Genomic DNA, 11,147 nt, shown 5'->3' with positions numbered 1-11,147 from the left:
AATTCAGTTAAATTCTACAAAAGTACATAAACTTGACAGCTAGGTTAAAAATGCTATTCGTAGGTCAGACTCCAAATGTGCCCAAGTTTTAGGAATATGAATTACTCTGCTTTTTATTCCATATGTATGCACAAGAGTAATGTGATAATCTACATAAACCTAAGTCTTTCCATGAGTATACAATAAAAATTCTATGTGGTATGGAAGTCTTATTCAAGGAAATATTGAAACAGGAATAGGAAAAAATAATCAATAATGTCATTTTAATATGTACTATCCATTCCAAAAAATGTCTCACTTCTAAAAAGATACTGTTTTTACTAGCATGGGCCTAAATCAATAGCCTTAGGTATAAATCAAATGCCAAAAATAAGCTTTGAAAATATTAGAACTTAGAACATTGGTGTTGAAGAATTACAAAAAGATACCAAGATTAGGACTGGCAACCCTTTAAACTCAGTTTATTTGTCTTTAAAAAGATTGTAGATTGTAAAATCATCCCCTTGGAGGTACTTCAATGAAGACCTTTAGTATTGGCCACCCAGGTATTCCTTAGGAACAATCCTGCCTCAAGAGGGTAAGAGCATACAATGTGGAGTTTAAAGACAGTGTTCCTTTGCCTTCTGTTTTCCCAGAACACGGTAAGTAGTTGGTTACCCCTAAATGGTCTTTACTCAATTAAACACTGAACAGAAAGATCTGTCAAATGCCTACTACCAATAAGATACTAGGCTCATTTATTTGAAGAAAATGAAGGTTACATTTAGCTCCTGCCCAGGTCTCATTTTCTTCTAACACCCAGGATGATTCTATTTACTATTAATATTTTGTTTTTTTAAAAAGAAGGAAACTGCAGCATGGCATTTCATGGGCCTAAAAAATGACATTATAGATCATCTAATCAAAGCCTTGTTCTAATTTTTTGCTTTTATTAAAATGGTTCACTGTTTCTCTACATTGACTGCTCCAAAATAATACCAGGAAAGCATCCTATTAGTTTTATTTACCGTAACATGTGTTCTAGACTAGCATAAGTTATTTGATGACACACAGTGGGTCAATAAATGAAGTATGATATATAGAATACAAATAAAAGTTTATTGTACAAAATTAAGGCCTTCACATTTCATATTTCACTAGTAGGCTAAAGAAAGACTAGGAAATTTTTAAAAACCTACACAAAAATTTCACTTTCACTTCCTCCCACCCCCAACTATTAAAATGGTCTGACCAAATGTTATCAAAACAAACACTATAAATAACACCAAGTCCTTTAAAGACAACTATCTCAAATGTTATTTCTTAGCATAGGTAATCTTCATGGCATGGGACGGTGTGATCTTAAATCCTTGTAAAGCATCCCTGGCAGCTCCAGCCTGCCCATCATTTTCAAATTCAACAAATGCAATGTCATGCCTCCCAGGTACCAAACGTACTTCCTTGAAACCAGGGAACCTTTGAAGAAAAATAATTTATATATATGTGAATATATAAATGACATCAAATATATAAATTTAAATATTCTGTATTTAAATTTATTCAGTAACTTCCTGAAAAGTATCATATCCTACCAAGAATCCTTGAGTAGGATAAAAAAAACATACAACATAATTAATACCTTTATAATTAAAATATAATTAACACCATGAAAGAATTATAGGAATAATGTAAGCTAACAATATTTTTGTTACTATATCAAAGCTTTATTTTCTGTTTTACACATCAATTAATAATTAATCATTTAAATCAGAATTAATAATTTAAAAAATAGAGATAATTTAGCTTTTTATTTACTAAAAACTGGCAGATTGACTTTAATTCATGATTAATCCCAGACCAAATTAATGAATCTCTAAGAAATTACTGCTGTATGGTACACAAGTAGAGTCAATCCATGGAAGTGCTAGTTCTCCCAACAGAAGGCTCTTGGAACACAGACTTAAAAAAAAAACAAAACAAAACAAAAAAAACTTACTGATTAAACAGCATGGACAACATCATCTCATTAGTCTCTTCTGGTAGATTATTAAGGAATAAAATATAGTTTGGAGGGTAATCAGGGACCTATTAAAAAGAATAAAGATGAAGTTAGCATGTAAGCTTACAAAGTACTGTAAACTAACCTTGGGAGCACTACATTGCAGTTTATTAAGGTTTATGAAATCTTACTGCATCAAACACTGAGGCTGAAAACCAGTGACATCAGAGAAATAAACATAAACCTAACAGTAAGTAACTAAGCAAAGCGGACATTCAAATCACTTAACACAAATATGGCAAATTATCAATCTTACCAGTTTTTACGTATTTAACAATATTTAAGTATCTGGAAATCAGTCATAATCAGAGGAGTCTGTCATCTGGGTTACATAACTGGAAGATCGCAACAAAACTGGAGAAGGCAGCAATGCCACTGCCCCCTCAGCTGGTCACCCAAGCAGTAACACAGACACTCAATTTCCTGTATTATTGTTGACCACCTCCCGGCACTTAAGAAGATTTAGAACCACTACTTGGTGACTTCTACCATTTTTTTGCAAGTAAATGAAATATACTTAGCCATCTAGTTACACACAAATTAGGTAGAAAACAAGCACTGTTATTTAGGCTTTAACGATTTGATACCCCACCCTGAGTTTACGGGAACGACAGTGAGATCATCTTGTTTATAAGAAAAAGCTTCTCTATCTTCACGGAAAAATAAAGACGAAGTGTAAAGAATAACGTAAGCGAACAACTTAAGACTTAGAGAATTCAGTCCTGGCATTTCTGAACTGGATTATAATAATTTAAAAAGTTCAAAGATGGAAAGTAGGTAATATAAGAAAATACAAATAACTTGAAATCAGAGCAGCAAAACTTCAGTGATGCAAGAAGACCCTAGAAAACTAAGAAGCAAGAAGGAAACCATGAGTATATAACTGAGGTTTTCTCTCTGAGGCCTTTAGCAAGATCTGGAAAGGAGCTTGTAACACATCTATACAAGGAGACAAATACATCTGCGCTGAGGAAGAGCAAGCAAGGGTAAATGGAAACAGCTTTGTGTGAGTCTGTTAGAAAAGATGGGTTAGTTAGTACCTTCAGCTAACTGGAATGGAAACAGCCCATCACCTGGCCAATTTCCTCAGGCTGTGTGTCTGTAGAGCCCTGGGCTACATACTGTGGGGAAAACAAAAACATTTGCTTCCCCCTCACAGCTTCAAACTTGTCATTCTGATTTCCTCATTGACTCATTAGGTAAGTAGGAATAAAGTCAGGTTTGGCTTTCTCCCTCCTAAAGGAAATTAGTATGTTCTAAGTTTCTACATTAAAGTGTAATTCAATGTTCTATCTTACCAATAGAATTATTTTCAGTTTTTGGAGACATCAGATTGTTGTATATTATTGCTATTGCTTTCTATAAAGTTTTATTTTAAAGCACTACACAAGGGAAAAAAAATACTACCTGAGGATTTGGTGTTGCATTTCCTTGAGTATTAGCTGAATTTGGTGCTCCCTAAACAAAAGAAACAAAGAAACAGTTAAAATATTCAATCCCTCTAAGAAAAGGTAGCATGTGTTTATATTACTGCATACAAGTAACATTAAACAGACTTATTCCATTTAATTTTAAGGATTTACATCTGCTCTGTCTGGTGTGGCTCAGTGCATTGAGTGCCGGCCTGTGAACTGAAATATTGCTGGTTTGATTCCCAGTCAGGGCACATGCCTGGGTTGCAGACCAGTCCCTCAGTGGGGGTATGGGAGGGGCAATCACACACTGATGTTTCTCACCCTCTCTAAAAATAAATCAACTCTTTAATTAAAAAAAAAGAACTTACATCTTAGCTGAAACTTAAACATTCATATATTTAGCTTGTTAAGTATTTCTGAAAGGTCTAGCTACAAATTTGAAAGACTATGTCATAAAATTTAACCTCAATGCCTTAAAATTATGAAGAAATGCACAAGAAAAAAAAACAGGGAGTTTTTTTCCTTTTTATAAAAAAGTTACCTTTTTTAAAAAAGAATTAGACAAAAGTCAAGCATTACACTTAGTGAAATTCTGAAAGTAACTTCTTTTGGATAATAATTTCACTTTTATGTTATTTTAAATTAAATTTTGAATTCCTAAATTGTTCAAAGAAAGCAGATTTAAGTGGAGTAATCATGATTATAGGTAATATCTACAGTACCATTTACAGGCAGCAGAACCTCAGAAACAAGCCAAAAGATATTAATATATTCTATGAATGATGAACAAATGTAATACAAATTCAAATAAACTGTCAAATATAAATCTGCATATGTCAAGGCTTATCTTTTAATTTGTTTAAATATTGGAACTTTAAAACTCAACCAGTCTAGTTTCTTAAAATCCACCTTTAAACACAGAAACGCACAAGTGCACATGAATACCTCAAAGATCATCCCTCAGGTGGAAGGCAGACATCCCTATGAAACTTTTAACACCAAAAAAAAAAAAAAAAAAAAAGGAACTTTTGTCTGTCTTACCTGACCAGGCTTTTTATTAGCAGTAATTGCTGTCTGTTCCACAGTTTTGGCTTTTTTCTTTTCTTTTTTCTTCTCTTTGTCAGCAAAGGTGCCACGCATTTTAGATATTATATCAGAATCTGTTTTTGCATACTGGATTCGCTATTTTAATTATTTGAAAATAAATTACTTTTCATTATGTTGAAGGTTGTTTACACTAGTCATTAATATTTCAAATTTCATTATCCAAATATACTACAAGTACACCCAAATACACTATGGGTATAATTTTATACCCTTCACTAAGGAAACTGTCAAATATACTGAGTGCCAAATGAAAATAAATCATGGCCTCTGGTTCACAACTTACACAAAGTTAGAATCAACTGTTTATAAGAAGAAAAACCATAGATTTTCATAAGAAAAATAGAACTGTGATATACTTGTACCACTGCTATCCACTTAATCAAAGAATAGAGAAAAATGCACTAGAAAGTTGCCTATCCTTAACAGGGACTCTCAGCAGATGGGCAATTAGCTGTGAAATGTGTCATCTGGAATTTGTTACTTCCAAAGTCAAAGCACAAGATTGGGAATGACTTTCTTTTCAATCTGATCTATTATTCTTAAATAAAATGACTACTAGTGGCATCAGCTTAAACTTAAAATGCTTTGAAAGGTAACAAAAGCATGGCATCCCAAATCTGCAATCAGGCCACCTGCTCATTCTTACTAGGCCACAGTCAGCAGGAACAGTATGTACAAGTAAGAAGCAGGTAAGCATTGAAAAACACCAGTCTAGAACAGCATTTTCATAAACTATTACAGAAATGTGCACTGCAATTACCAGGAGAGCTTATGAAAGTGCAGGTTCCAATGCAGTAGGTCTGGGTGAGGCCTGAGATTCTACACTTCTAACAAGGACAAAGGGGACGGTAATACTACCAGAATGGGACTACACTTTGAGTATTTAGGCCCTAACCAAAAACATTATCACAGAGCAGAAGTCAACACAATTAACCATTCCAAAATGTTTGCTATGAGTTAAGCAGTTATCTACAATATACAAAACCACAACCATCCCTTCAAGGGAAACATTTCTTCCCTGGAGTCAAAAGAGCTGAACTCTGTCTCAAAAGAGGATATAAAAACACAATAATCAAAACACATAAATTATTATTTAAAACTGCCTTGTACAGCAAGAACTCAATCTCAATCTGAAGGGAACACGTGACATTTTAAAGTAGTGTGGATTTGAAAGCAAGAAATCTGTCAAAACCAAGAGCAATTCTTTTTTTTTTCATTCACTTCAGCTAGAGATGAAAGTGCTGGAGAAACAGGAGAGGACCAAGCCTACACCACTAAGCCTGAGTACACAAGGCATTCTCTGGCTGGCCTGGGCTGCTGTGCTAGAGTAGCTCTGAGTGCACTTATCCCTGCAAGCAACTCTGCTAGTCTCAGCAATCATCTAACCAAAGGTAGGCTGACAACACACACTTACTCTGACAACTTCGTTCCAAGGATTCCCTCCCAACTCCTGCTCCCTGGCTCTTATATCATCTTCCTCTGAGTAGATCTCTCATGTCTGTCCTTTTGACAATCACCTGTGACAATCTCTAATTCCACCCATCACCCTTAGCTGGCTGGTCTAGACCAGGAGTGCTCACCCAGAGGCAATTTTGCCCACTAGGGGACATCTGGCACTGCTAACTGGAGACATTGTTGGTTGCCGTGAAACTGACATGTAGTGGCCTGAGGTCAGCGATGCTGTCAAACACTCTACGATGAACATGACAGCCCTCCACAACAACAACAACAACAACAACAACAAAACTATTCAGTTCAAAATGTCAAAGTGCCAGTGCTGAAAAACCCTAGTCTAGACTTAATATGGATAAAAAATAAAAGCCCATCTGCAGCTCCAAGAAGGGGCAAGATTTACATTTAAGCCAAAAGTTTCATGACAGCGGCCCTTAGAATGATTCTACTTTACTTTTAGGTATTTTTGGCATTAAATGCTAAAATGTCCTTGAATCACAAAAAATAATTTTGTACTGAGTTCTGAGTTACAACAGAAGAGAAACTATAACCACTTAAATAAATACAAACAGGATGGCTCAAAGAACGTTCTTCTCCCTCTTCCAGGATGCTGAAGATCTGGCAGATATGTGCTACCTTCCTGAAGGCAGAGACATCCTAAAATACCTTTAATATAAGATCGGTCTATGAACTTTCCCCATTAATTTAAACTAAATTATTTGACAAGGTGAAGTGATGCCAAACACAGCAAATAACTTCCAGCTTTCCTGTATCTGATTAACAGGCACATGCAAGCCTGTCATTTCAACTCAGCAAAAAATTCCTAAGAACATTCCTGAAGGAAGAAATTACTCCTTATATTAATATAATTTTAGATCTAAACTAAAACCTAGTCTTATACTCCTGCCAATTCAGATCTCAATTATACTATTTCTTCATACTACTAAAATAAGCTGGTTTCGGGAAGTGCCAATTTACTGAAAATGAGGGTATGTGGGCACAATCCCACAGTTTTCTGGGATGGGCCTTTCCAGGTGGGAAGCGATGGGAAGAGTGGCTGGATAAAGGATGAGAAGAAAACTTGCTCTAATAACACACAAAAAGTGCTCATTCCTAAACAGTATGGTATAGATCCACAAGCTATGGACCTAGGCCAACGCTGCCTGATTCTGTAAATTAGGTCTTTAGGGAACAAAATCACACCCATTCATTTGCATATCATCTAGGGCTGCTTTTCCTGCTACAAAAGCAGTTAAGAGATCAGCTGGGTCATAAAGCCTAAAGTATTTATTATCTGGCCGTTTACAGAAGTATGCTGACTCCTGATTTAGGAAAAGAACAATTCCAATACTTAGCCTTAAGTAAGATTAGCTGTCAAGTCCTGATGCTGTACTGGTTACATTAAGAATAACCTAGATAAGTGACTACCCTTTCTGTGCCTGACTCTTCATCTGTAAAATAAAGGAATTAGACCAGTGGTCTGCACTATGGGCCTACTCCAGCCTTTAGCCTGTTTTGTTGTTTTTTTTTGTATGGCCTATGAATAAAGGACTTAGCACTTTTTTTAGAACAATTTTAAAGGGTTGTTAAAAATAAACTACGCACACATAAAAGTATGCAACAGAAACCGTATGTGACCCACAAAGCATAAAATAATTATTACCTGGTCTTTAGAGAGTTTTTGCTGAACTCTGAATTAGACCAACAAATATCCAATCTGCTTACATTTTACTGGTGTTGAAACTGAACACGGGCACAGAACCAGTTAATGACAGACCAGAGTGAGGACCTGTGCCCTTGAAATGCTCAGCCTTGGCTCTTTCCCCAGCTACCTTCCCATTACATTCCAGTTCCAGAAGAAAAGCTTTGGAATCCACACCCAAGGTGCTGGATACTCATTCACACAAGCAGGACTCCTTGCTTTACACTATGTTTCCACTCTAATTCAGTCCTCTACCATCTCTGACTTACACCAAGGGACTGCTGAGTTCCCTGCTTTCCCTCAGGCCCTCCCACAATCCAATCTTTATCTAGCAGCCAAATGTGAATCTCATTATATCACTCCTGAGCTTCAAACTTTACATGAATAAGTATTTCATTTATTAATAAAACCTATAAATATAAGTCTATGAATTATCCTTAGATCATTGCTTTATCTAGACTGCATGGCTTCTGACATGTAGTAATTCACTGTGGTGGTTTCGGAACCTTTCTAAATCTAAAATACTAGATTTCCTCTTTGACTCACAGTTTTTATCTTGTGTTGCTTTACAAGTTTATGAATACAGCTTTCCTTTTAATCTAATTTACTATTAATTTTGAATTTTTTGAGATAAGAATACTGCCCATGCTACAATTATTTTAAAAAATAGTCTACATCTCAATCTATTTTATTTTTGCCCACATGAACTGTCATAAATTCAGGAGTAAATTATAAACTCTTACTACTGTTTCTATAAAAATAAGTAAAATAAAACCAAACTCCCTCTAACACATAATTGAAAGCATAACTAGTTTCAGGTGTATATTTACAAATCTATTATACCATTAATAGAGATTAAAACCAAAATACTAAGATCAACTTACCATTGGTTTACCATAAAATGGAAATCCTTGTAACTGTCTTAGGGCATTTGTGGACGAGCCCAGTTCTTTAAATATAACAAAGGCTTGACCCCTCATCTTCATGGTCTTTAAAGCCACAATATCTACCACATGCCCAAACTGAGAAAACAGGGCATACAGGGATCTCTTCAATTCTGTGTAAAATTAGAGAGGGGGGGGACGGGGACTTATTTGTGAATAAAACAATGACAAAGTTCTTCATTAAATGATACTGCATTAAATGCCATCCTCACCATTCACTTATTCATTTATACAAAATTTCATGTTTTAAAAATGCCACACTATTTTCACTGGCTTTCTGACTTATAAAGTTATCTGAAATCACTTTATCTGTGTGATAAAATAGAAAACGTATTCAACACATCTTCTATTTGTATTTTTCAGAAGCCTTAAAATCTTTACCCTAATAGGGATAAACCATTATTTCAGGCATTGAGAACGATGACTGGGTAAGAAGTGTTGAAGCAGTATAATTTTTAAGACGGTACTAATTAAACACACTTTGGTGTTTACAAACATTTTTGAAGAGCACTTACCTTCTTTTTTAATTTTGTCATTCATATTGTTGATATAAATTGTATGGTTTGGTCTGATATCCATCTTTTGGGTTAAACTGTTCAAATACCCTAAAAAGACAGTAAATATTCTGTTATAAACAGGGAAGATTTAACTCATACTGTAATGTGACATTAGAACACAAGAGTTATTAACTTTTTAATTCTCTTTCAGCCTCTCCTACTCTTGCTAGCCCTCTTTTTTAAACAAAAGTACCTAGCCAGATTTTAACAACATTATTTTATTCAATACATTTTAATAATTACATTTCACTATGACAAGTGACAGTTTTTCAATCTGCCTAATAACTTATTTAAAGTTATTTAGAATTATTTAGAATTTATTTAGAATTATTTAAAATCTGAGATTTGAAAAATGAAAAAGAAACTAGCAAGTGTCCATCTAGTAAAAATCATTAAGACAAAACTATTTGCCAAGAACTATCTCATGTGTACACTTACAAAGCACTTTCTTATCTATTAATTTATACACACCATCACTAACTGTCCTAATTTCAAAATGATCTCCAGCCAACTTGAAGGAATGGAGCTCAGACCAGTATTGCATGATGGTTAAGAGCTCAGGTTCTAGTACCAGCTAGGTCTGAATTCAAACCCAGTCTATACTTCTTACTACCTGTTTGACTGGGGTCAAGTTCCTTAATTCCTCGGGTTCACATCTGTCAAGTGGGGATAGTGGAACAGCATTTACCCAGTAGAACTAAGAAGTTCTAGCACAGCTCTTGCCTGGGCAGTAAGTGCTTAAAGTAACTGTTATTAAATATTAAGAAACTTGCATAAGGTCACATTGGTAGTAAGCGGAAGGCCTAGGAATTCTGTTCTTGTCTTACGGTCTCTTGCACTTTCACACTCATCTCACTATTTCATTGTATATATTGTCTTTAGTTGCAAATTCTGACTTTGTTTTTATCCTAGGATGTCCTACAGATTCTTTAACTTCACAAATAATACCACTTCTTCCACTGCATGTGAACAGCACAGGATGACTGAAAAGGGACTGTATGTACTCGTTGGGGTAATACATGAAAAGTAATGCATCTCAGAGCCTTGCGACCCCCTAAACTGAAACCTGGAGGGCTGAGTCGCCCATACAACAAGAGAGGAAAAAAGAGTGGTCAAGCCGAAGGCACAGATCGGGGGGGAGGCGCCCATTCGATGTTTGATGGTGACTTTTGGACTAGTGCGGGGGCACCTGGAGTCTCCTCCCAAACCAAAAGGGAGGCTCTGGATGGCACGTGAAAGCTCAGAGCGAGCTGTAAATTCACACGAGCAAAGGAACTTTAATTATCCTTCACTGCGCACTCCGTATCCCTCCTTTCCTGACACAAACACACTCGCCCAAGGTTCCAATCTGAAGCCTAAGGAAGGAGCCACGTGACCGGGTCCACACCTACAGAAAAAGCTCTCAAGTTCGGGTGCCTAGCCAGACCAGCGCAGCAGTCACCATTCCTCCCTCGCCCACTAGTCGAGCCTTCCGCAAACCCCGGGCCGGACGCACCATTCCCCGCTCCCACAGGGTAGCGCTGAGGCAAGAGTCAACCTGCAGCTCCCACAACCAAAACAGCAAGGAAGAATGCACTCAAACTGACCTGAGCACCGCGCGGTGTCCCTTAAGAAACCAAAACCGGAAACAGAGCAGAAACCGGAAGTAACTATCAGTCCCCTCAATCGAGCGCCGATAGGTCGAGAAGCTGAGCACAGAATCGATCGATGCCCCGCTACTTAACCTGGGAATTTCTCTACGCATGCGTACCCTGGCGGGCCCGCAGAAAATATACGGAGAGGGGATGGGGGGAAGGGAGGGGATTTGTGGGAACCCTGTGGGATGAAACAGTTTTGGGGACTGTGGAGTGGGAGGATAGAGAAGCTTTACCCCACCATGACTTTTCGCGGCTTTTCATCTTACCAAATTCTGTACAGATTTACAGGCACAGG

General features: G+C 36.6%; 1 protein-coding gene across 2 annotated transcripts; it reads right to left on the bottom strand.

Annotated features, from left to right (window-relative positions):
• Positions 1 to 1,079: 1,079 nt before the first annotated feature.
• Positions 1,080 to 10,912, bottom strand: SNRPB2 (small nuclear ribonucleoprotein polypeptide B2). 2 transcript variants are annotated; one of them, XM_045833031.1, is made up of 7 exons: positions 10,802 to 10,912; positions 9,174 to 9,263; positions 8,599 to 8,771; positions 4,495 to 4,635; positions 3,446 to 3,496; positions 1,976 to 2,064; positions 1,080 to 1,455 (listed from the first exon to the last, which is right to left on the bottom strand). In XM_045833031.1, the coding sequence occupies exons 2-7, from the start codon at positions 9,235 to 9,237 to the stop codon at positions 1,296 to 1,298; spliced, it is 678 nt and encodes a 225-aa protein (XP_045688987.1). In that variant the 5' UTR covers positions 9,238 to 9,263; positions 10,802 to 10,912; the 3' UTR covers positions 1,080 to 1,295. The 2 variants fall into 2 exon arrangements, with proteins under 2 accessions (XP_045688987.1, XP_045688988.1); XM_045833032.1 differs by lacking the exon at positions 10,802 to 10,912 and adding an exon at positions 10,711 to 10,752.
• Between the last annotated feature and the right edge of the window lie 235 nt (positions 10,913 to 11,147).

This window comes from Phyllostomus hastatus, unplaced genomic scaffold (assembly GCF_019186645.2).
Source record: "Phyllostomus hastatus isolate PE091 unplaced genomic scaffold, TTU_PhHast_1.1 phas_contig_17, whole genome shotgun sequence".
Taxonomy (NCBI): domain Eukaryota; kingdom Metazoa; phylum Chordata; class Mammalia; order Chiroptera; family Phyllostomidae; genus Phyllostomus; species Phyllostomus hastatus.
The sequence above is the reverse complement of the archived record's forward strand: the minus strand, read 5'-3'. Positions and strand labels throughout refer to the sequence as shown.